The 26,841-nt window shown below is 35.4% G+C and overlaps 1 protein-coding gene across 1 annotated transcript in view; it reads left to right on the top strand.

Annotated features, from left to right (window-relative positions):
* Positions 1–26,841, top strand: part of ANTXR2 (ANTXR cell adhesion molecule 2) — a 133,710-nt gene that overhangs the window by 9,864 nt on the left and 97,005 nt on the right. The window contains exons 4-8 of the mRNA XM_010983350.3: positions 7,539–7,620; positions 8,113–8,220; positions 8,346–8,414; positions 9,180–9,260; positions 26,132–26,192. Of these exons, the coding sequence (XP_010981652.1) occupies positions 7,539–7,620; positions 8,113–8,220; positions 8,346–8,414; positions 9,180–9,260; positions 26,132–26,192 (401 nt within the window). The remainder of the gene's footprint in view (positions 1–7,538; positions 7,621–8,112; positions 8,221–8,345; positions 8,415–9,179; positions 9,261–26,131; positions 26,193–26,841) is intronic.

Genomic DNA, 26,841 nt, shown 5'->3' with positions numbered 1-26,841 from the left:
ACCTGGCCCACTGAAGTGGCAAAACATGAAGGTCACTTCCTCCTCGCACTGAATGGGAAAATGGTGTAAAAATATACAAAACGCAGTAGATACGAACTTGAGGCGTTAGCTGTGTACCACACTTTGCTAGGTGTAGACTAAATTGGAGAAAACCTTTCCTCAAAACCCAGATCATGCGGAGCATTTTGTAGGCAGATATTTTTGAACCATTTGTTACTTTGGATTCACTGGTCTGGGTTCTGGACCACAGAGACCTTGGCATATATTGGTCTTAGAGTGGCATGTTAAAGAAACCATAAGCAAGTTTTTATATGAAGTACAAGTTATTGAGATAATAGAGTGTATTAGCAGTGTTTGTGTCTGGAAAATCATCTTTCCCTCTTTTGAAACCTTTAAAAAATTTTTAAGTTGAGGAACTTGTATGGAACATTTTTTTTTCAATTTGTCTTTCATGCAGTATGTTGTGCATAGCAGTATATAATAGCACAATTAAATAGATAGCTAGGCTGGGTATATTTGAATGCATGAACAGATTTTCCTTTATATAATTTTTTTCTAATTTTGTCAGACTGATTAATATTGTGATTTGTTAATGGAAGGAGACAATAAAAGTAGTAGATGAAGTTCATTGAGCACATACTATGTGTATCAGACATTTTGCTAAATGCTTTATATATGTAATTGCTCAGGTAAAGTACAATGCTAAGTGGATTATAAATCATTAGTAATTTTGTACAGACATCAATAACATCCTGAGAACATTGTTTTGTTTCATATTCTACTCACTTTACTAAGTTTTATCTTCTAAAATAAACATTTAATGATGTTATGTAACTGGCTAATCATTATAAAATTCTTGTGTACTCCTGCATTTTGTTTACAATTTTTTTTATTGCAAGAACTAATGTCCCTGGCTAACGATCTCTTGAGAATAAAGAACAGAACTGACCTATGATGTAAATACCTGTAACATTTATTCTTATGCCGTTACCTAAATTGGCATGTGGTAGCATAGACAAACGAAGCTTTTTGCTTTTGTGGTAGACTGTTATTCTGCAGCCTCCAATGAAGCACCAACTACATAGATACCCATGTATATTACATACATGTGTATATAATTATATAAATGTAATATGTATAATATATATATCATATATGTATGTAAAATCAATATTTTTTTAGACATATAATTTTAAAAATCTGGGCTGGGCCATGGCTTTCTTTAACCAGTAGAATGCAGCAGACATAACCATTAAACTGAGCCTCCGATTACAATTTGCTCACTGCCCTTCCAGGCTTTATTATGAGTCTCCTCAAGGTCCTACTCCTTTAGCTCCTACCCTAGTCCCGATGCCTATTTTGGTTATCTATTTCTGCATCATTAATTACCCCCAAATTAGGGGTATAAATAGAATGTATTGTTTCTCACAATACTGTGCTTTGAACGGGCAGCTCTTAGGCTTCCTGGGTTGTCAACCAGGAAGCTGGGATGGCTAGAAGAGTTGAAATGACCTCACTCACACGGTTGGCAAGTTGGGGCTGGTGTTGGTGCTGGCCCCAGCTAGTGTCTTGGGGCTCAGCTGGGACTGTTGACCAGAGTCTTTGTTCTCCTCTGTGTGGCTTTTGCACATGGCTGGGTTGGGCTTCCCCCCCCTAACTGTGGTCTCAGGTAGTCTAAGTTTTTATGTGGCAGCTAGCTCCCAAGGGCACAAAGAGGAAACTCCCTTGCCTTTTTAAGGTTTAGACCTGCAACTGGCACAGTGATCGTGAAAAACACCCCCAAACTTAGTGTTTCAAACAGCAAGTTTGTTGTCGCTCATGATTCTGTGGGCCAGTGGCTCGGCTCGGGGCTTTCTCTGCCCCACTTGATGTCACCTGGTGCTGTAGTCACAGCGGCTGGCCGTAGATCCTGGGGCTCAGCTAGAGCTGTTTAGTGGAATAACTTGGTTCTCCTCCGTGTGATCTCTGCACGGGGCACAGGCTTCTCACAGCATGATGACTGGGTTCTGAGAGAGCACGCCAAGAGCAAGAATTGTAAGAGTAAGGAAGCAAAGTCTCCAGTTCTCTTAGGGGTTGAACTCATATCTAAGAACATTATTTCTGCCTGATTCTATTGCCACACAGTAATTCAAGGGGATAGGGGATAAATTCTGTCTCTTGATGGGAGAGGGGCACATAGAGAGTGGGAAGGAATTGACAGAGGCCATATTTAGAGATTATCTACCATAGTTTATATGAAAGGAATAATGAAATCCCAAAGATGAATTTCAGAAATAAACACACCAGCTTAGAGGGAAAAAAAACTTGTATATAACCAAAGTAACAAATTAGACTGGTAATTCTGGCAATATTCTTCAGATTCTCATGTAACCCATAACCCATATCAGTAAATTTTGAATAAGTATCCTTTACTTTTATTATTTATTTTTAGCCTCTCCCTCTCATCCCTCTAATTCATTTGTATAAATTAAAACTATTTCTTTATTAACAACATTTATACATTTGCTTTTACTTTTATTATTTTAACATTACCATTATTTCCTTGAGTTAGGTTGGAATAGATCTTGATACATTTCCTTTACCTCCATGATTTTGAATAGTGTTATTGTATTCAAACTCTCAAGGACTTAAGAACAATATGTAGAAATACTTTGCTAGTACAATATGAGAGTCAAAATTTCATTTATTAGAAATGACTACAGTTTTCCTAAAATATATATATTTTTAATTGGGGCACTACTCATATCCTTTCTCCTGTCTCTCTCCTTTAATATCCTCTAATTTGTCTTCTGTCCAGGCACTCACTACCTTCTGAATTCTCAGTGCTGCCAAATAACATTATATTATAAACATCATAGTAGGCACCTAATAAATATTTGTAGAGTGAGTGAGTCCAAACTCCACTGGAACAGGCATTCTTATTTACTTTTATGACTATAGAAACCGAGCTCCAGGAAACCGCCCAAGTGCTGGTGGTTACACAGTTTAACAGTTGCAGAGTCAAAGTCTCGGTTCATCTTTTATTTGCTCCAACCCCTGAGTCTTCCTACCTTATCCTCTGTCTTTCCATGTAATTCCTTTCTAGGGCCTTCTCCTCACCAAAGCTTCAGTATAACACTTTCTTTCCTCTTTTCTCTTTCCCTTTCTCTCCTCCTTTCTGGTCTCTGTATCAAAATTTTTCAACCCTCAATTTGCCGAGTGAGCTCTCTTTGGAATCAAGAAGAAAGTAAACTGGGTGAACAAAATCCTACTAACGGGGGAATGACCAGTACCAGCGGTAACAACGACAGTAGCGACAGCTAACTCAGTGCTTGTTATGTGCCGTCTTGTCCACACAGTGGGCCATGGGGTAGGTATTTTCATCCTTGTTTTGTAGATGAGAAAATGAGATAGGGCTTGAAATTAATTTATGTTCTCTCTGACGATAAGCCGTACCATCCCAGAAACTGTATTTTACAGTTTAAAAGATTATCCTAGTCACCCTAAAAACCCTTTCGATAGAAAAATTGACAAATTAGGTGAGGAAGAGAGCATTCCAACCACGTGCAAGGTCTGTAAATTAGACTTGATTAGAGGTTTTTAGTTCTGGCTGCACATTAGAATATCCTGGGGAATTTCCAAAAAGTTCCCTGACCCATCGCACACCAAGTAAATTAGAATCTCTTCAGTTAGAGTCCAGAAGAACTTTTCTTTTTTTTTTTTTAAGCCCCTCAGGTGGTTCCAGTGTGCGGCCAAGGTGGAGTACTACACAGCATCTGCAGAGATGTGTGTGAGAGTAGCCAGGGGCTAAGCGTGAGTCGTTCTCCTGTCACCGCGTAGGATCACGGTATTCACAAGCAGGGGGTGCTCAGCAGATGTGTGTAGGTAATCTACACACATCCAGACTGATTGAAATATGGGAAGAGCTTTGAAATCTGGAAAGTTAGGATGAAAAGTTTAAGTACTGTACAGATGTATAAATGTACATCCTTAGTCACAAGCAGAAAGTACTTAAAATGATGCCTTAATTATGCTAGTTGGGCAAGTCAGAATTTGCTGCTAACCATTTTTCATGCCATTGTTTATAAAATGTATCTTTATCTTAGCTATGACATCATGCGCACCTTCCATGATCCCAAATGTCCTACGGATGGAGAAAAGCCATTGCTGTCGTGCCATGTATGGCAGTTGTAGTTGCCTTGTTTCCTGCCCTTCTCATCTCTTGTCTTCTTATCCTTCTTCTGCCCTTTTTCTTTCTTCCTTTCCCTACCCAGAAGAGATAACTGAGAGATACTAACAGAGCTGAAAGTATTCATTTCATAGATGAAAACAAAATGAGTCAGTGTGTTTTTGCCTCCTCCCCTGACCCCTTCATTCTGTCTTTTCAATCAATATAATTATAAAAACAAGAAGAAAGAGTTGATTATAGATTTTGGTTCCCTGATGCTCAACAGCAACAACAACAGCAAAAGCAGACGTTTCATATCCCAGTTTATTTGTATAAATTCTGCCTCTTTTCCAGAAAGTATTTGAAGCTACACAGAATATAATAACATTACAGAAAATTATTAACATATAAAAAGAAAGGTTGAGCTCTTTGAAAAGAGAATGTAGCAGTGTGATCACCATATGAACTTATAGAATTTTCTGAATGAGTGAGAAATGTACTGTGGGGTTCCCGATTGTCAGGGCAAGAAAGAGTTTACAGAGTTGTAGCGAGCACAAGGAGGAAGTGTCTGGTGATTACTCAGGCGTGGCCAAGGAGCTTCTGCCTTGTGACCTCATAGGGGACTTTGTGTATCATGACAGCAGCATCCTTGACTACAGCTTCACAACAAATACCAAAGTAGTTCCAGGATTGCTCTGCCTTGTAGTTGAAGACATAACGTTAAAGCCAAACTCAGTAAAGCTGATCTTCTAAGATGTTGTTGGATTTGAGCTGATTTTTATAACAGAGACAATTTTTCCTCATTTATTTTCTATCATTTTACCCCGTGAGTTATATGTTTAACCTACTACATAATTCTGTTTTCCTCTAGTTAACCATTTACTAACAGAGAAGTTTAGAACTTATTTTTAGTTGCTTGGGGCCCTTCAAAGGCCTGAGATCTGCCCTGTCTTGTTTTGGTTTCCATTTTTTCCCCCGAAGTGACCCTTGTTAATGGAGGAGAGGCTGATAGATTACGTAGTTACCTTGGAAAGTGAGCAACCAGGACTCACATGTGTTGATGTTAATGGTTGTGGGCAAGGAACACTTTTCCTTCTATGACTGTGTCGCTTCAAAAGTAATGATGCATCAGAGCAATTTAGAATATTATGGTGGCAGGTATGGGCAGAAAAGAGGTGCTCTGTTCTTCCAGTGAGATAAGCTAGCAGAGCCCTACCCTCCCAAAGACTCTGAATCCCACATTTGGCCAGGCTTTCAGCTTAGAGTCTCCTGCTGGTGTTGTCTGGTCTTCAGAAGTAATGGTGAGCTGAATCTGAACTGAACTGAGAAGGCAATTTTTACCATGCAAAATCTGTTTATGTAAAGTTGAATTTCAGTTGTCTTTTTCATTTCTCTTTTGGCAGCAAACATTAATGCTTGAGGACACGCTGCCACTCATTTCTGGGAAGCACCAAATATTTGGTTTTTATCTACATTCAGACAGAATTAGTTTCAAGTCGTTTCTGTAGGTATTAAAACATAAATATTTAGATAAAACAAGTTTATAAATTATGTAATTTACTCCATCATCTGTGGAATGATGAATTTTTTTCCTATGGAGATTGAAAAATGTATTGAACACTTACTTTGTAAAAGGCCTTATCATCACTAATAAGTGCAAAGTTGGGGGTTACATTATAGATAATAGACATGGTGATAGGGCACCGTAAACTTTCAGTCTGGTTGAGAAGTGAAAATATTAAATTAAGTTAGTAAAATTATTTTAAAGTAGAATGTCATTGAGAAACAGAATTATTCGTTGTAGTAAAAGTTGAGTATGGATACGGTTGGGGCACCTTAGAAAAAAAGAGTAAACTGAAGTTAAAGTTAGGTTCAGAATAGGTAGATTTTATACCAAGTATTGAAAGGGAAAATCAGCATGGATTGGTAGAGATGACTGAATTAGGAAGGAGGAAGATTAGGAACATATTTTGAAAGTTGTCTTGTGTTTCTTTCTGGCAACTTCTTGAGATGGAGAACTTGTCTGATAATCATTTTCATTACAATATTAAAATATAAGCATTATGTTACTTTTAAAATGTGAATGAGGCTCTGATTAATGACTCATTTATTTCAAGTATTTGAAACACAACTTCACAGCATGACAAAATAAATTTTTTGCTATATTTGACATTTGTTTTAATATGTGCATATATATGTGTGCATATACATATATATAAATTCTGTAATTTTGTGTGTGATCCCAGTACGTTTCTTGATGTTCAGATAATATATTTTTTATAATTAATCTTTCATCTCTCATCTTCAGTAGTGTGGGTGCTCTTCGTGTTTTATTTAAAACATTATACTTCAGTTTACCATTTCAAGACTTTTTTATTTAGAAAGGTATATTTTTACTTCTATTTAAAAACTAAAATTCTGAAAATAATATATTCAGATCTCTTTGTTCTGTTAAATTTAAAATTTTAGAAAGAAAATTTGAGTTTGTTTTAGATTGTTTTTGCAACATTGTTGTATTTATCTCAAGATTCTTGTGGTTTCTTTATTTTTAAAGGGGTCTCTAGAACCTGTATTTAAAAAACCTGAAAAATGAGTCTTTTACTTACACACACAAAATAACTCATAATATTGTAGTTATACTTCTTTAGACAAATTCCATTGAGATAACTAATTAGTGACGATGAAAAAGATTTTTTTATGGTTTTCCTTTATTTTGTCTCTCTCAAGAATCCATTATCATCCATCCATCCATCCAGTCATTTATTCTCCCATTTGTTCATCATATATGTATTAAGTATCTACAATATTCAAGAGAATGAGCTGGGGTTTGGATGGGTGAGAAAGTGCCATGAACGTGACTAGCTCATCAGAATTCTGACTCTGGTAGACAAAAGTAGGAAATATTCATTTCCATAAGTATGGGTTCAGTAATGTGCTTTTAGGAATTTTCAGGTAACAAAGAAAATTTCCAGCTTCTAGGGAGGTGGGATGAGTGCTTCAGAAATATTTTTTCACTTAAGCTGACTCACTCAATCCTTGTTTTTTTTTTTTTTTTTTTTTTTTTTGGATGAAGGAAAATGTTTTACTCCTTAGCATTTAGTAAAACAAATATGATAGAAATCTGTTGTCATATCAAAATGCCTAGAATATGCCTGGATTTTTCAAGACATTTCATATTGTCAGTACTTTTATTTTTCGCAGTTCAAATACAGATATTACTAAATACTCCTTAACATGACAGAGAGTGTGAGGCGCTATCTGCCCTCAAAGCCCAAGTTTTTTCCTTTACTAAAGAAGCCTTACTTGCAAAACTGCCACTTTTTTGGAGAAGTGTTTATTGTGATCTTTGCTTGTTTTTCTTTTGCTTCATTTTTTAATATATTATTTTCAGGGGCAAAATCAGTGAAGGCTTGGACAATTTAAAACGTGTTAGTCCTGTGGGAGAGACATACATCCATGAAGGACTAAAGCTGGTAAGTTCTTTTACATTTATGAGTATAGGAGAGAATATTGTCTTACTCTGTAATGAAATAAATATACCCCTCTAGAAAAACTCAAAGACCCTATTACATGTTTATCTTAAAATTTAAAAAAAATGCTCTTAGTTGTTCTAGGAATGAGACTGACAGGAAACGTTTACTGCAGTGATAAGAAAAGTTTTGATAGCATTTTGCCTTTTAAGGAAATTCCCCTTTTCTCTGCAGCTATATTCAGAGAACCACATTTTCTCTGTGATTATGGTCGACCAAGACTTAAAAGCCTGTATCATTTAAACCAAATAGTTACTGTTCTAGAATGTCAATATATGTATATTTCAAATTAAAATAGTTAACACAAAATACCCTGTTTTAAAAGCCAGTCCAATATATTTTGACTTTGCTAGACTTACAAATTCAGCTTGGTGGAACATGCTGGTTATAAGTTTAGATTAACTTGTGAGTTGGACAATTATTCTTCCTTTTCAGGCAAATGAACAAATTGAGAAAGCGGGAGGCTTAAAGACCTCCAGTATTATAATTGCTCTGACAGATGGTAAGTTGGACGGTCTGGTGCCATCGTATGCAGAGAAGGAGGTGAGTGTTGAACTGAAACTGTTCTTTCCACCCCAGTGTGCTTTGCTGTATGTCTCTGCATGGATAGCCTGATCTTTGAATAATTCACCTCTCTGTCTCCCTCTCTCTGTCTCTCCCTCTATTAGGCAAAGATATCCAGGTCACTTGGGGCTAGAGTTTATTGTGTTGGTGTCCTTGACTTTGAACAAGCTCAGGTAAGTACAGCAGATCTGTGAATTTTAATCTCAGCCAAATAATTGTCTTGAGGAGAGCTTATCAGATTTTTTTTCACTGATGACTTATGATGACAGTAATCAGTAGTTATAGATTTCTCTATAAAAATGGCCAGATGTCTTGAGCTCTATGTTTATAGTGTTTGATTTCCTTACTGAAAACAAAACTCTAATTTTCTTGAGCATTTATTTGGTTTGAAGTAATTAACATAGGAAAAACTTTTGGATTAAAATAATAGGAATACTCCTCTTCTTTGACTCAACTGACAAGATTATCATGACAAGTCTTGTTTACGTGTTTTAGTTTGATTGAAAACTCCACTCTTAGGAGTGCAGGGATTTGGGAAGTCTGTGCGCGTAGAAATCTTTAATAATTTTCCTTACAAAAACCAGTTTTTTTGATGAAGTTTCGAGGGCTTACACATTACAAATTTTTTTCCACTGACAATGTGATTTTACATTTAAATGCTTGGTTAAGTACACCTGAGATTCTTGAGTCTTGTGACATTTACAGCTAGTAGAACTCTGCTGTTTTGAAGTTGAAACTCAAGTAAAAGGACCCTGATCTCAGTGCATTTTGTTGTGATACACTTAGAGTAACACTAGTACCGTCACCTGCAATTCCTGACAGTGAAGTAATCCTCTGCTGTAATTTTTCAGATGCACATTAACTGAAACATAATGAAGTGTAAAAAGTATTTTATGTCTCAACCACCCCGTAATTAAATTTTCCTCCTTTTTCTAAAGCTCGAAAGAATTGCTGATTCCAAGGAACAAGTTTTCCCTGTCAAAGGTGGATTTCAAGCTCTTAAAGGAATAATTAATTCTGTGAGTATTTCTCCACAGACAGGAGAGGCTCATAATTGTAGATATATTTTAAATGTAAAAAGTAATCTTGATATCCAGTTCAGTTGGTCATTATCTTGAACAAAGAGATTAAGAAGGAAGTTGGATGTTGCAAACGCAGGGAAATTCTAAAGATCTGGATCTTGTTTGTAAGTGAGATTTGGTATTAATTCTTGCAAATTGAGCTCTGTGAGCCTGGGTTTGTGATTTCAAGTTTAAGATTTTCATAAATAGTCCCAGAGCACCCTTTGAGCATGGAGTTCCTCACCGTCTTGATATCTTGAAAGTTTTATAGGCTTTATAGAAGTGTAAAATAAAATTTTGGATTGGAATGTGTGATTACTTCCTCCTCCAAATATGGTATGTCTTAGCTATCAGTCAGGCAACTGGAACCAGCGGCTGAGGATTTGACTGCTGTTGTTGTTCTTTCCATTTCAATGATTAATGGTTTCACTGGAGCTCGTAATACTTCTGTTTGGAATTCAGTTGAGCTGTCTCTGGTGATCATTAGAACCGGGGCCACCCTAAACGGGGTCTGGGGAAGTGGAGTGATGAAATGCAAAGCAAAGCTCCTAGGGCTTCACAGCTGAAGTTTATGTTTCGTTTTACTGCCTTTTGCTAGAAGCACTAGGAACAGTTGCTATTAAGTATTTATGATATTTTGGTAAACAACATTCTAAAATGGAAGTGAATAATATACATTCTCTAAGCCAAAGCTTTTCCTTTAATCTTTAGATATTTTTGAAGGAAAAAAAAAATCTCAGTTTTTTTCTGACATTTGGTTCTGGCATTTACAATTTTTTTTAAAGATCATGTTTTTTTCAGAAACTAGTGAGATTTATTGAATTTGTTTTTGGTAGCCTGTAGGCTTTTCTTCCGCCCATAATAAGTGGAGCTTTTTAGAGGAAACATACGATTTGGTTCTATCCCATATTAGTATGACTAGTGGACAGGCCAAGTGTAAGTGCAGAATGGAAAAGAGATTCAGTTATTTTAGGAGTTTACATATGTGTTTAGTTTTAGGAAAAATTTTCAGTGTAAAAAATAGTAAATACTTTTATGGCTAGATTCATGATATATAGTCTACAACTGTGATTGGCTTTAAAATATTAAAAAATGGATTGACAATGCAAATAGAAGTATCATTTGACCCTATAAATAAATCAGTGTATTGTATTTTAAATAGAATTTTACTATACTTGTGAATTTGCAATTATTTTTATAATTAATACTGGGGAGGAGAAAAGACCTCTGTGGGTTTTTCCCTTGGGAAATTTTTGAAAACTCTCTTTTTGTGGGTTATGACGACAGATTTCTCTTTCAAGGTACTAGTAGTTGACTATCAGAGGAGATAAAGTTGTTGTTGTTTTATTAAATTCATTTGTTAAAGTTCATGGTTTAAATTTGTATTAGAGAAACTTCAGAATGGAATTTCTAACTACAGTGTTTCTTGCCTGAAGTTCTTGATGGACTTTAGCTCAAGTGAGTTATGTTGAAAGATTTAGCATGGAATTAGAGAGAGCTGGGTTATTTTAGCCACAAATTATGAATGAAGCCTCTTGAGTTTCCTCTGGAGGTGGCTGATGGGTATAGCTATCATCTCATTGTAATTAAACTTCAGCTATTTTGTCACAAATGGAGGAGTAAATGATCCTCAGGGAAGCCAGCCTCTGGGGAAGCCCTGGCAGTAACTTGGCAGAGGTGGCAGGTAGACAAACGGAGCCATTACAGTCAAAGCTGATCCCACTAGTCGCTGAGATTTTTGTCAACATGATGCTAGTTTAGGATTTCTGCCCACTTTGTAGAAATTTAAGGCCATTCAAACACTTTAGCTCTCTTCAAGGCAGAGATTGCTCCACCTCTGATAATATACAAAAAGTATACTTCTGCCTCAAATTTGAATTACCCCTTATACTTACAAATTATATTTTAAAAATTTTATTTGATACTTAAAACAAATATAGCGTATCTATTTCAGGGTAAGGGCAGACAGAAGAGAATATCTCTCTGTTCTTTAGGGTTTACCAAACTAATGGATAAAATTGTACTGTGGAATGTATGTACACGAAACTAAGCAAATGGAAGAAAACAGAAAATTTAAGTCTTTCAAGATATTTGGTACTCCGAAGGCAAAAATATTTGCTAAATAGATTACAGATTTATTTTTCCTGATAGGAGTCATTTAAGTACATCTGGCCTTATTAATTGTCAGTGCATTCATTTCCTTGAAGTTAATCTTTAATCGAGAAAAACTGATAATGTGATTTTCTTATTTCCGTTGTCCTTCCTCCCCTGCCCACCAAAATCCAGTGACCTAGATGGTTCGGTCCCCTTGTTTTATAAGATAGCAAGTTTTGTTAAGACATGGTTTGTCTAGGCTCAGCTTCTTAATCAGCAAAGATTGGAATTTAATTTTGGAGCCTCTTTTTATCACAGTTAGAAACACTAAGTAGTCCTGTCTTTTACAGCTTCAAAAGCAAGGGACCTGAAAGGGCCTTTGTTATGAACATTTTGCTTGTTAACAGTTCAGTGCCTTTTCTAAAATTTATTTGATTCAGAAAATCACATTACTGTTCTATTTTAATTTGGAAGGAATGTATCATTTCAAAATTTTTAGATTTCTATCCAGGCAAACAGGATAAATAACATTTTTTTGTACTATTGGTTTAACCTCCACTCTTAATTAGCACATTTGATGGTTTAGAATTCATTATCATCATCATGTAGGTACTAGTGAAAACCTTTTCCTCTTTTCCCGTTATCTAATATATTCTTTCACTTACTCATTTATTGAGCTCTTACTATGCTTAGGGCATTGTGTTAAGCTTGAAAGAGAAGACTCAAATAAGACAAATTCTCTGTTATAAAGCAACTCGAAAATGACAATTTAAGGTTTGGAATATGGTTGGGGCCCTGCAAGAATTACAAAGTGTGGGAATTTGGGAAAGGGAAATTTCCGTGCGTCACCCTATGTAATAAAAAGAAATCCTACAGTGCAATTTGTGTTAAAATGCCAATATGGCTAGAGTAAAGCTGACAGAAAGGTGGAATAATTTGGTCATGTGAGGCTTTGACAATGAGAGTAAGTATAATTAGAAACAAGAAACACGGAACTTCAGGAACAGCCTGGGCTGAGTGGCTGAGGCACCATAGTATTTGGTTTCGATTATGGAGCTATCATGGGGGATAAACATTGACAGGCAGGCTGGACCCAGATTATGGAGACTCTCAAATGTTTAGATGGTGAATTGCCCCTTATTGCATAAATAATTGGGGAAGCATGGAAGATAAATTTAGAGCATGAGATTCATATGATAGCAGTGAACATTCAGGAAGAATAATCTTTGGGTAATGTATAGGGTGATTTGGAAGATAGAAAGCTGTGTTACGTCTCTTGCAATAGTGCTTGTGAGACACGGTACAAAGAAGCCTAATATAGTGAAGACAATATGCGATTGGGAGTAGGAAGACCTGAGTGCTCTGCCACTGCCTAGCCTCGTGACCTTGTATATGTCCTGTAATGTAATCTCTCTGAGTTAAAATTTTCATCAGTCAGTGCGGATAATGATACCTATTTCATTGGGTTGTTTTGTGATTTAAGTGAGACAATGATTAAGAATGATGTAACTCAGAAGAGGTGGGCTTTAAAGCCTGTGGTGGGAAGCTGGGAATGGCAGGAAGATGGGACCATGTGGGGTGGGGTTATTGATTCTTCAGGACGACAGTCCACTGAGAGAAATGGCCAGCATTCTAAACAATCAATGACTTAGGTCTAAAGGGGGATGGTATTGATATGTGCAAGGATCACATCTAGTAGGTGGGTCATAACAAGGATGTCTAGATGGTGTAGCCACGCAGAGTCAAGTATCTGACTGTGCCCTGGTTCCAAATCCTCGGGAATCGGGACTCGGACCCAGCCAATAACTAGAAAAGGAGATTCAGTATTCTCTTGACAAAAGCTATGTAGAATTTCAGGAAACTCCATTCTGAAAAGAGGCACAATTTTTGTGGGGGAAGTTGTGGTGCTAATTAGCAATTCATAGTGGTAATACTACCCTGTTAGGAAGGAAACTGCATCTCCCAGTGGACCATAGTTCCTAAGGGCTTATTTCAGGCCCTGGGATTCTAGGTCCTTCACAATAAAACTAGGTCAAGGACCGCAAGGGAAGCACCCAATAAACTCTCTGCCCTGGTCAGAATTGTGTCGGGAGCAGGGTGGGGCTGAACGTCCCTTTGTAAAATCGCTTGCTCTTGCTAAGTGGGGCTCTGGAGACTCTGGCAAATATTGCTGTTGTTATCATTGTGATGGCAGGGAAACTGGAAATAAAAAGGTAAATGTGGGGAGCTTTAAAAAATTAACAGAACCGGGGGCTCACTGGATATAGGATATAACGGGCAGAGAGAGGAACCAAATGTGACTTGGGCCCTCCACCCCTGGCTCGTGTGAGTACCTAGAAGCATTGCAAGTGAAGTCTGTTCTCACAGAGGGTCTGGAGTGTGAGAGGACAACATGAAACTGGGCAGAAGGGCAGAGAGAAGCTGAATGGGCCTAGGAAGAAACCTCGCTGGAGGATGTCTCTTAGGGAAGTGGAAGTCCAGGGAAATGTTCCGGGAAACCTGCAGCATTCGGTCATTCTTTCTCTTGTTTTTTCTCTGCTCTCCCATTGCTCACAAACAGAAGGATATAGTTCTTCTATTTTCCACTTTACATTGTTTTTAAGATCTTAGAATATTAGTTATTTTTGGTTTCTTGGAAAAGTGATTGTAGGACTTTCATTTGAAAATAAAATTTTGTTCAGACGAGGATAGGTCAGATTGACCTGTGAGTGGCACACGGTTTCTAGTGCAGTGTTTCATAGTGCAGTCCTGTAGAAGAGGACATTAAAGAGAAAACAAAGCCTGATTAGCGAATAAAGGGAAAGAATAAAAATCCAAATGATCTGTGGCCTCCTTCCCTCTTTTTTTTAAAAAAAAACAAAGCCATGAGATATTTTACTCTTTGCAATTATTTCCGCAATTTTTATTTTTTTGCTGAAGTGAAACACTTCAGAAAGTGTTAAGCACAAGAGATGAATGAGTTGTGAAGCTGGGTTTATAAATAACCCTGATCCAAAAGAATTAAGAACACTGCATCTGAGGTGATGGCAGCAAGTGCCAGAGTTTCTAAGTACCTAATGGAGAAGTAGAGAAACATAAATAGGAAGGCAATGGTCACTCATACGTGTAGGAAATTTAAATAAAACTGTGATAGATTGTTTATAAAGGGAAACAGTGCAATATACATTTCACAAAATACCTTCATTTGTAGTGCTGGAAATACAAGCTTCATTTGACCTTTGGAGCCAAGATGTTTTTTCTCAGTAACATCTATTATTGTTAATGATAATATGTTATTATTATTTTTAAAAGTGTTGAAGAAAGGTGTCTAAACAGTATTTTAATGGATTGAGAAGACATTGCAAAATTATTTTCTCTACTGGAAAACCGTTTTCGTAGAGGAAGGTGGTACCTAATAAACATTCTGATAAGACCTTAGCTTAACTGCTTTCAGCAGGTTCTGCTATGAATGTTGACTGCCTCATTGTGGAAATCTCTATAAAGTCATGGTTTGATGAAAAACCTAAAGTCTGAGCTAACTATAGAGATATATTCACAGGGAAAGAAGAAAAACCAAACTGATACAACTTACTCAAATTGGAAATCAGTGTCTAGGACTCCTTTTAAAAAGGACTGGCTATAATGTGAGGCTCATTATATGTCAGATTCTTCTGAGCTTCTATTTATCCAAGGACCTTTAGTACTGAATATAGATGAGCTGTCCCTTATAACATCTTTCACATTAATGGTAGGAAGGTTGGGATCCTATTTCTCCCCCTCCTCCTTTTTTTTGCCCAGTGCTTAATATAGCATTGGTTACGTAGTCATTGTTTAGTTCATATTAATCAATAAATGGATACATAAAATCCATGCTTCTTGAAAATATTTTTATATTTTTATAATATATTTATGGTGTAGTTAAGCATTAAAAAAATCAAATCATTTTTTTGTTTGTTTTTGCCAGAAAATCTTTATTTTGGATTGACTTCTGATTCTGTATTACTTTGATTTCATCCTCTTTATTTATATTCCACTGTATTAAGACTTTTGGTTACAAATGACAAAAACCAAGTTCATAGTAGCTTAAGGGGGAAAAAGTTATTGGCTTTTACAGCTAACTGGATGGTCCAGAGGAGGAAATTGCCTCAGGTACAGTTAGATCCAGGGAATTAATCTGTGTTCTTAGGGTCTTCTCTCTTTGTAGGTTTTGCCTGTATTTCTGTTTGCCTCATTCTCTCTTTATTCAGATGAGTGCCAAATGAAAGTAATCACCAAGGGTTTCAGCTTATATGGGGCTCAACTAGCAAGCCCTTTGGAAAGAGAGACCTGTTGTCTCTGGGCATTGGTATACTTGGTCCTAGTTAAAGACTCTGATTTACTCCCTTGGATCAAGTGCTCACTCCTGTAACAATTATAATCAACAAACATATCTGGACCAGCCTGGGTAACATGCCCACCCCCATGATGAAAGGTTGGGAGCAAGCTGGAGAGGGAGATGGTATCATGATTGATAGCCTCACTAGGACTCTATGGAGTGGAGAACAATTTCCCCAGTAGAAAGGGAACACTGTTCATAGGTATGTAAGGATGAAAAACTGTTCTGGGTAGGGAAAAAAAATCAATAACTATTACAGTTTACTATATTCAAATACATTTAAAATGCTTTTGACATATTTTATTAAGTCACTCCACTTCTAAATTCTAATTAACTCAAAAATACAAATAGAAAATTTGCCTTAAATTATTCATTTACTTTACTGAAATTTTATAATCTTGACATCCATTGTCCAATGCTTTATTTGCATTTGCATGATAATTATACTTAATAATATTATTATTCTTTCCTTTTTCTTTATTTGGTTGGGATTGTAGTTTAAGAAAATCAAATCCATTTTCAATAAATAATTACAGCTTTGTGATATTTTGTGAGAAAACTAAAGTGGTGGTACTAGGTTACATAGCCAAAATTAAGTGCCAGATGTTTATTTCTTAACATTAATCTGTTGGACTACAAAAGAAGATGACCTTTAGAGGCTCACTTGTTTTTGAAAGCAAATTCAGTTGAGTGCAAGGACATTGAAAAGGAGGCTAAAATGGTTACAATTTGTGACTAAATGTACTGTCAGTGTAAATTATCATGAGTAAATGCATAATTCCTCAGTTATATCTCATTTCCCCACAAATATAATAAATCCTAATTTATTTGGAAGCAAATTTTTGAATATTTACTGTGTCCAAGACACTATTCTGATGTTGGGTTACAAAGATGGATATAGTATTCTTGACTTTTCTGAGCTCACAATTTTTAGGCATATGTGTTTGTAGAATCAATAGAACTGATAGAGCTTTTTTTTTTTTTTTTTTTTTTCTATTCCTGTTGCATAGGAAAATATTTTATTTGCCACTCTGGAGTTTCAAAAAATCAAATAGAACAAATATAGACTTACCATGCTTGACAGGTCTATTTAACATTTCAGTTAATGAAACAAGAGAATGGGTAAATAGGACTAATATGAAATAATATATGCATCTAAGTGAAAAACATGTTGGGACTCAATTTCTTTAGATTCTGAAACAAATGGTACATTTATTATTACTTTATACCATAATTTCAAAGCACTTTTTATGGAAAAATCTACTCATCCTTTAAGAAAGCATTAAATGATTATTCTGAGTTTATGCTGAACAAAAGAAAGAGAGGCACATAAACTTTTGTTTTATATCCCAGTCCATTTTTGGGTGTGTTTCTGTGTTACAGTGAAAAAGGAAGACTTGCTAATATGATTTGTTGTGAAAATCACAAGATGCAGAGGAGCTTAGTTGTCACTTGGGTTTTTGTTTCGCAATTTGTGATACGGACATGATTTCACCAACAGGATAATCAGTAACTCATCTGTTATGTGTGGAGCTGAGACGAGTAAAAGGCAACAGTCATAACTTACATTCGTCCCCAGATTTATTAGAGTAAAACTTTGTTTAGAATCCGTCGCTTGTGCTTAGACTGTTCCCTTGTTTGCCAAGGAAGAGAGAACCCATATTTAGAAATGGGTCAGTGCAGAACATGCCGTATTGAGCAACTGGTATTTTGGAGCTCCAAGCATTTTTTAAAAAATAAACAAACCAAAACATGTGATTACAAATTACAGTTGTTTTTCATTGAAGTATTACCTCTTAGAGAAAAATATATTTGGTAGGGATGTTTGGCAGCAAGATAGAAAGTAAAAATCATATGTCTGAATATTGAAAGGTGAAAAGCAAACAAGAAAAGATTGTGAAAAACATCTTTCTAGTTGTTTTAGCTGCTTATTTTATGCACATGTATGGCTGATTACTAAAGCTTCATTTTGAAGGGGACTTTTGGGGGGGAACTAGTGATGTTCAGTGATTTTTCCTCATGAAATTTAAACTTGGAATGCTTCATATTTGGGATGAACTCAGTGCTAAAACTTCTCAGTGAAGCAGAAAAAAAATAGTTTGCTTTTTTAGACCGTATTATTATGCTCACTGATATTTTCTGACATGCTGTATGTCATGGAAATGAGCAGTTTCTATTTGTTAAGTATACACTGAGAGTACTTGTAAATTATCTGCAAGGTACTGGTGTAGGTGATGTTATATACTCAAAGTCACTGTTAGAAAATTATTGCTAGAATGAATATTTTGAATTTTGAATAGAGTTTTTAAAATGTTGAAGATGTTTGGCTAGCATATTGAATTTAAGTGTGAAGAGATCGTCTACTTTGGGGGAAATACCTTTTTATTTAGAATTGACCTTAAAAAAGGAGGTCACAAAGGAAACCATTCAATGGGATTTAATATATTTTTCCTGTTTCCACATATCCTGTCTAGAATTAGCCCTTTTTGGAAAAGAAGAAACATATCTTAAATTTGTTTCTTTTTGTGTTGTTTTTATTGTTTCTTTCTCTTTAAAACAATTTTTTTTTCCGTTTGGCTCAGTGCATTGATTACCAAAAAAATTGAACTGTCCAAATAAGTTTTCCTTTCATTGTGTGTGACCAAAAGATTAGTTCAAGTAGCCCCTCATTAAACTCTGTATTTTTAAATATGTTAAACAGTTCATTGTTATGCACCCCATTTATTTGTTTTGTAGTCTGAATGCTTATGCTTTTTATTAGAAAGTTTTACATTTAATTTTCAGTTAATTCAATAAACATTAATTGAGCAGCTGCTGTTATAACATATTGTGCTGTATATTTTTTATATTAGATTGGTTTTGAATGTGAGGCATTATCATTCATTTAAAACATATTTACCTAGTTTCTTCTGGAAAGGGCTCTATTCTACTTTCCAAGAGTATCTTTCCCATTGCCATTTAGAAATCGGAAAAAATATAGATTTTAAAAATCTACCTTGGTTTATAATTAGTTGTAGGAAGTGGGCTTTTGTTTGTTTGTTTTGTTTACACTGGATGCTTGATCTTCAAATCATAAGACCTAGATATTTCTCACAAATTTAATATTAAACATCAAAGACACTGTGGGTCCTAAATAATATTTTGACTTCATCCCCTCATCTTAGCTAATTCCATGCTAAATTTTGTCTTAGATATATCCTGACTGCAATTCTCCACTAATTAATCCCATTTTATCTTCAGGGCCAGAAGAAAAGGGCCACAGCAATATCCATTGTATGCATTTCTTTCAGGCCATGATATGGCTTTTACTACCTCCTATATGTTCCATATTTGTTATTATAACATGTGTTCATTATGTAAACATGTTTAGGGACTTACAAGAGCTCAATCAAAATATGGGTTCATAGGTATCATAAAATGTCCAAGAAAGAAGAAATCAGGCCTGATGCTATCTGCTTATTTCTGCTCTAGATAGTTCCTTGATAATACTGTCAATTTTCCTGGTTATTATTCAGTAGTTGTAAAGATCTGATCATAACCCTATGGATGAGTAAGATAAGAAATTGTTTTATAACCAAGGAGATTCTTGAAAGAGTTATGTCTCTGTCTTAGCAGTGGTCCTCACACCTCCACAAATCTTGCGCATTCTGACTCCGAAGTGCGTGTCTGCCACTTGTTGCCCTGTGCGCAAATTTAGCCTGTAGTGAAATCGTACAACCTGACCACATAACACTAGATGCAGGCTCAATCCAAATTAATTTGCCTGGAGTATCCAGGGTGAAACCCCATTCTGGAACTTCATTCAGGCTGGACTTCAGAGGACAGCACAATAGGACCTACTTTGATCTCCTGCCAAACATCTGTATTCTCAGAAGCCAGCAAGCAGCACAGTCAGAGCTGACTCCTAAGGCTGCATCCGGTCTTACCGCTAACCAAACTAACCCAGAGGGAGGCGTAAACAACCTTATCTTATTCTACCCCACTCCCTTGCCAAAATGAGACATTCCATGAAATTTGTGTTTGCAGTGTTCACCCAAACTATTGAGAGTATTCTGATGATCTGAATTGTACAAATAACATATTCAAACTGTGTACAATAAGTTAGAAGCAACAGAAAATAATTAATGATAATTTGTAAGGGTGAATGCTACTGTTCCACACAGTTTTATCCCAAACAACTCATCAGATGGGAAATACTTGGATTTTTTTACTTTCTTATGAATTAATGGCAGGCTTTTTATCATACATTTTAAAGGAGGCATTCAAGATAAATACATTTTAAAGAGGACAGAAAGTTTTGATAATGAGTAAGGACAGTAACTGTTATTATAGAGATTAAATATATAAAACCATCTTTAGGCATTTCATTCCCAGTTTGGGACAATATGCTGGAATGTAGACCTTTTACACAAAGTACTAGAATTTAGAATTCTATATATTTCAACCTCTTTTCTTTTATAGATTTTTACTGGTTTATAAATACGAGTCTTGCCGATGGTCTTGTGTATACCATCAGCTACTCAGCCTAGACCTCTCCTGCCTGGAAGTTCACACTTTTATCTCCTGCCCAACCTGTGCCCTGTGGGTGCAACTGTAGGTTAAAAATGTTTAAAGACCCTGTGGTTCACAAATGCAGGAGGGAGAGAAACTAAGAGAAAGGGTTAGAGAGGGGCAGAGCTCCCTCAGGCAGACATGTAGGCCGACTTGATTTTCCAGTGTTGACGCTCCATGTTGGAACATATTCCTTCCTTGCATTTTTTGCTTTACTAATGGTTATGCTGCCTGAATTTCCATGTATAGGGATTTTCATGGCTTAAAAAAATAACCTCCTGAGGCTGTAATCCTGTCCAGGTTGTTTGAAGAGTCATCTTTTCACATATCCACATTCACATGTTAGTATGAATGAGTTCATGGAATAAGAACAACTACATTGAAATAGAATATTTGGGGGAGGTAGGGCAAACCTGGATTGTGATTGTGGTTAGAGAAAAAACATTTCTGTGCAACTAGAAACCTGGGTGAGACAATGAGAGGGGAGGGGCAAAGACTCACTTAGCCTATATCAAAAGTTTGCTAAAGTCAGCTTCACATCCAGAAAAAACAGAAAGATTAAACAAAACCAACAGTGCCAAACTTTTGCCTCCTCACTCTGAATGTCCTTTCTGTTCCCAGGATTCAGGCAACTTCTAGAGTGTTTGAACTATGAAACCTCAATACCGTTGACATAGTTACTTTTATGGAAAAAAATGTGTTCTAAGATTGAATACAAAAAATAACTTTTCTAAGCGCAGTTTGATTTTAATTTCCAAATTCCTACTATGTTCCCACACCAGTGTCAGGACCCCTGGTAGCTTGTTCTAGTCTTGCTTGTCTTTTAGCTTCTGTATGTTGCCAGGAAGTAACAAGTACAAGTGTTTTGTCTGTACAAAACCAAATCTGAGACCAAAAGCAGTAATAAAGTAAGAAAAAATAGAAAAAATGAATAAAAAGAGAGAGGGCTCTGAGCATTTGGGTGTCCTGTATATTACTAATTCATGGGATGATCCAAAATTTGAATTTATTCAAAGTCGTTGGTCCTGGGAATTTTAAAACAAACCTATAAAATCCCCAGTAAAAAAAACAGTGTAAGCCTAGTGACATACTTTTGAAGATAAGAAATAAGCCAGATTGTAGATTATTTTTGATAGTATAAAAGACATCCAGGCAAAACAGGCAGATACATTTCACTAGTTTGTTGGATATTAATTTGTCTAATGGATAGACCATTTATCCCAAGCCTGGAGGGTGGCAGGGGACTGGTTAGAAGAACGGAATTTGGGCTCAGTCAGACCTGGGGAGATTTGGCTCTGTTATTTAAAAAACTAATTGTTCTAGGATATTTTAAAAAAAATCTCTCTAAGTCCCAGTTTTCTCACCTATAAAATGGGGATAAAAATAGTATGTATTCTTAAGATTTGGAAGGATTGATTGAAGAAATTCAGATAAAATGCTTAGCACAATTTCTGGAATGTAATAAGCACCCAATAAATGATAATTATTATTATTGTTGTTAGAATTTGAATTTTTGGCTATGGATATTTGTTCTAAATTTAGAAAGTTTAACTTTTGTCATCCGTATTAATATTTGAGGATTTAAAAGTAAGGATTGGGTAATAATATATTTTTTTCACTTGTAAATATTCCTTAATACAAATATTACTTTTTGAGTGAACAATTAGTATACTCTTTTCACAGCTAGCATCAAGTTCTTTGCCAATCTATCTATCTGTCTATCTATCTATCTATCTTTATATATATATCTCTTTCAAATGATGCAATTTTGCATCTAGTGTGTCCATGACTTAGAGTGCCCTGGTTTTGTTAATAGCATTTGGCTTATCTTTAAATTTGTTCTATGGTGCTGTTAGCTCTCTCTGATGTCAACTAAGGCTGACCTTTATTGGAAACTATTTTCTGTTTCTATTGAGACTTAATGAAGACAGACGGCAACATGTATTTGAAGAAACATCTTTACAAGATCCTCTGTTGTACAAATGATGGCTAAGTGCAGAGTATGAAAGATAATGCATCAATTATAGATGGGACATCTGATCCAGTTTTCAATCAATCAGTAACAGTATTTAATTTGATAAAAACTAACTAGTGTTTAAAATAGTCATCCCCTCTGTCTTTTGTCATTTAGTGATGACAATTTTAATGTAATAGATCCATTATGATATTTTGAACATTTGAACTTGTGTAATTACTTGGTGAGAATGGATTATGAACTATTTTGTATTTATGGAAATGATTGTTTAAAAATTTAATGATGTAAACTATTTGTATACAAACATTAAATCACAACACCTTTTAGTTGTTCTTTTCTTAATATAGCAACATGGTAAACTCTCGATGGAAAAATCAAATTTACAACAAATTTTATTTTCTAAACATGCATACACTTTCTTCTCTCACTTCTCCCCCCACCACATTCTCTTGCTCTTTGACTGTTTTTCATGTGGAAATGGTTTTGGTGAACTTAGTTTCAAATTATGGGTCTCAGGATTTCCAATATTTACAATTTATTTGAGAGGTTAGATGCTTTTTCACATAAATTAACTTTATTCTGCTTTATCTTAGTCCTTTTATGATTGCTGATTGCTCACTGGATAGACATTTTTAATATTCTCATTAATTCATGCATTCATTCTGTATTTCGTAAGCATTTATTGGTTGTACTGCAAGTACAAGACAACATGCTAGTCCTGAAAGGCTTGCACAGTATGTCATCCCATTTCTGTACTCAAAGAGTTCATCTTCCAACAGAAGACGTGACTCATACACTCAATATAAGGTCCTATGAAATAAAAAAAATCAAAATAAAGTTTAGAGAAAGATAGGTATGTTCTATGTGGATTATGTCAATTGGTAATTCCAGTTTTATGACTCATGGTCTAAACTGCTTGTCTTTCAATGAATGTGTTACCTGAATCACTTTTTCTTATCTTGTTTTGTTAAAATAATTAAGTACAAATATTCAAGTAATCTAAGTATATTCTTACATATAATGTATACTTACAAGAATACTGTAATATACATTACTACAAGATATAATTAATATTTAGTTATTCTTAATCTCTGCTTAATGTAATTTAATTTCTTTAATCTTAGACTTGAATAGAACATAAATTTCTAAATTATACTGGACATTTTCTTTAAATCAAAATACGTTACAGGGGATAAACAGCGACTGACTTTAGAGCAGTGGACCATCAATGGTCCTTGTAGGTGTTCATTCTCCAGTTTTAAGGCACATTCCATAAGAATTAATCATTTGATCTTTACTATTGGAACTTTTCTATTTTAGAAATGTTTGGATGGAATATACCAAATTAGAAGAGGAAGTCAACCCACACACGTTTGTTTTAATGTTTGAGATCTGATTTAAATATGATCAGTATTTGAAGAAGAGAGAAAACCAACATAATTTCAGAAATTCACACACATCATTCTGGGCTGTATAGTCTTTGACATGGCCTTTGGAAAAAATCTCTTTATAACTTCTTGATTTACTTTATCCTAAGGAAGTTTTAGAAAATGGTGTATATTTATAATAGACATAGTCTTTAAACCTCTCTCATATTTTTTTTTACTTTTTTTATATTTCTTTTTAATCCTTTTTACTTAAAAAAACAAACCAGACATCTCTATCTCCCCACAACAAGATGAGAAGTCTACATATGTGTTTGCTCTTAAAACTCTCTCCTACCTTTCTCTACCTTGACCTTATCATTTCAGTGTTATCTAGAAACTTAATTAGGGGTTAGTACATGTATATATTTTTTTCTTATTCTTTTCTTCAAATTTAACTGTTTTTAAATAACAACAACAACAAAAAACCTCTAACAAGATACTTATTCATCTATCTACCATACTATAAATTTATCTTATAGTTAAAATTCATAATATTTACTCTGAAGGCAATCAGTGGCCTGATGAGTGGCCTAATGTTGGTCTCCAGTATGTTAAAATCTGTGCATAGTGGTTGTTTCATTGCAAACTTAAAATTCCTTCTCAATTTTGTGAATTTGAATCAAGCATTTGTGTACCATTTGAAGTCCTCGGTAGAATACATTTTTTTCTTTACTAAGATATTTAAGTACTTTCACTTCATATATCTCATATAACATCTCTCGGGTTTTCCCTCTCACAATTTTCTGTGTTGAAACATTTTTCTGTACTGCTGATAGAGCTGTGTCTAAAATAACTAATAAAAAGTTTGTAAACTGTGAGATACTATCAGTCTCCTTAATGGGATTTATTTCTAAATAAATTCTTTCAGAATTGCTGGCAGATAAAATAGATTTGAGGGCTTTCTGTTTTCCTTTGACCTTCTGTTTTCGTAGCTTAGTTCTCACTTATCTCAAATCGGCCAAAGCTAAAGCAATAATGCCCCAATTTGTTAGCTGGAACCTTTTTAGCTTCATATTCCTTTGGCAGAACTTCTATATTCTGTTCCCTTCAGAGACTTGTTATCTGAAGTATGTCAAAATATTTAAAGATGTTAGTGATTTGAGATACTTTCCTTCCAAGAGGGCACATTAACCTTTGACAATGGCCCTCAATGGTTACCTAAATTCTTAATTGAACAAAACTCTTTCTTCAAAGGAGTGTCAATTATAGGAGATACAATAGCAGACCAAGAGGTGTTTGGCACTGAAAGGTCTTTAAGTGACTATGAAATGTCTTTGGTCATTTCTGAGTTTAAATAGACCTCATTTGGAGTTTCTCAGATGTAAAATGTTACTCTGTTTCCTAATCACTGAAGCCTCTATCACTATATGAAAAGTCGATTCACTGGGAAGTCATCTTAAAAAGTACAAATGATTCCCTCTTTCAGAGATGCATATTCAGCAACAAAAATTCCGTGATTCGATCCAGCTGATTTTAAGAGTCGGACAATTTACATATCCACTGTTATTAAAGAAAGCACGGAAGGCATTTCTGTTTCCTGCCACAATTCTTCCTTCCTGTTTTAGTTATGAGCAAAAGATGCTAGAAATGACTGATCATCATCTGTCTTCCACTTCCGTCAAGAAAGGAATGTCGTTCAGAGATCATCTGGAACTTGTCTGACTTTGCTAACGTAGCGCAGAGCAGTTCTAAAAATAAAGACAGGATTGTTGAGTCCATTAGGAGCAGCTCATTTCGTCATTGTTGTTTTTCGCCTGTAGCCTTGTGCCTTGTATGGTGGTTTCTGTTTCTCAGAACAAGTCTAAGAAAAGCCATTCTGTTCCTGTGCTCTGGGAATGCTGGAGTACAGAGTCTGTGTTTTTGAGAATAATGTTTGGCTCCCACAAGGAGCCTGTGTTCTGCAAGTGTAACGTTTGATGCATATAAGGAGGAATAGCATCCATGGGAATTGAGGCGGAGAAATTGAATAGAAATGCCAGAGTCAAATAAAAAAGTGTTTATTGATATTATATTGAATCTTTTAGTAGAAAACATTAAATTAGCATAATTAAACAGGAGGTCTGAATTGCTGTCTCGTTTTTGCCTGATGGGGAAAGTCAGCATGGATTTTATGGCCATCAGGAAATTTTAGTTATCTTTTCATATCCAAGGCTACCAGACTTTGAGGCAGCAACCCACTTTATCTGGGCTTATCTGTAGTTACTCTAATCAAATAAGGATTTCTACAGAATACAATCTTAGAATATATACTGAGAGACAACACAGAAATTTCGTAAGACCTCGGTAGTTGTATATATGATAGTTAATAAATGTTCTCTGTCGTCTATTGAAGTTAAGGGGAGGACCACACGATTATTAGTGATCTTATGATTCATTTTACCTGTTAAGAGTTCGTTCTATATCTTGGTCTTCTTTTTTTCCTTTTTAGATATTAGCTCAATCATGCACTGAAGTCCTGGAATTGCGGCCCTCAAGTGTCTGTGTGGGGGGTAAGTGGTTAGAATTTAAAAATACCATGTAAGAAATTGTACTTTTTTTTCCTAGTTAAAATACATGATTTGAAACTCATGTTGGAAAGAGAATAACAAAATTAACTTTTTTGGCATCTTTTTCTGTAAGAATTTTTAAATAATTCCTTGAAATATTTCTATTTTAAATTCAAATTTTTAAGATTGGAGTGTTATTTTAAATAATGAACATATTGTGTGACAGGCTTTTAAAATCTTCTGTATATTTAGTTCATGTTTGAGACCTTTCCTCTGACAAGTAAAATAAAATAGGAATTTTCCCTTTTATCTGATTATACCAACAGTCATATATCTGTAGACTTTGGGCTCCAGGCCTCAGTGACCTGGCCAAAGTACAATACCTACCAGCTTAAGGCCCATAGAAAGTGATTTATGGATGGATGACAGGGAAGAACCAGGTGGCTTCAGAGTTGGTGCTAAGAACGGACTCAGGTTTTAGCACTTTCAAGCCATCCAACCCAAAGAGAGTGATTCTCTCTGGCCTGTTCTAGTTCTTCTTCAAGTCTGACCTGCAGTTTACTTTAAGAAGGAGAGATATGGGGTCTGGTAGGGTAGGAAATGTGCTGTGCAGTTTACCACAGAGCTTCCCAACTGCTGGATGTGGGATGAA

This window comes from Camelus dromedarius, chromosome 1, assembly GCF_036321535.1.
Source record: "Camelus dromedarius isolate mCamDro1 chromosome 1, mCamDro1.pat, whole genome shotgun sequence".
Taxonomy (NCBI): Eukaryota; Metazoa; Chordata; class Mammalia; order Artiodactyla; family Camelidae; genus Camelus; species Camelus dromedarius.
Note: the sequence above shows the minus strand (reverse complement) of the source record. Positions and strands in the feature narration are given on the sequence as shown.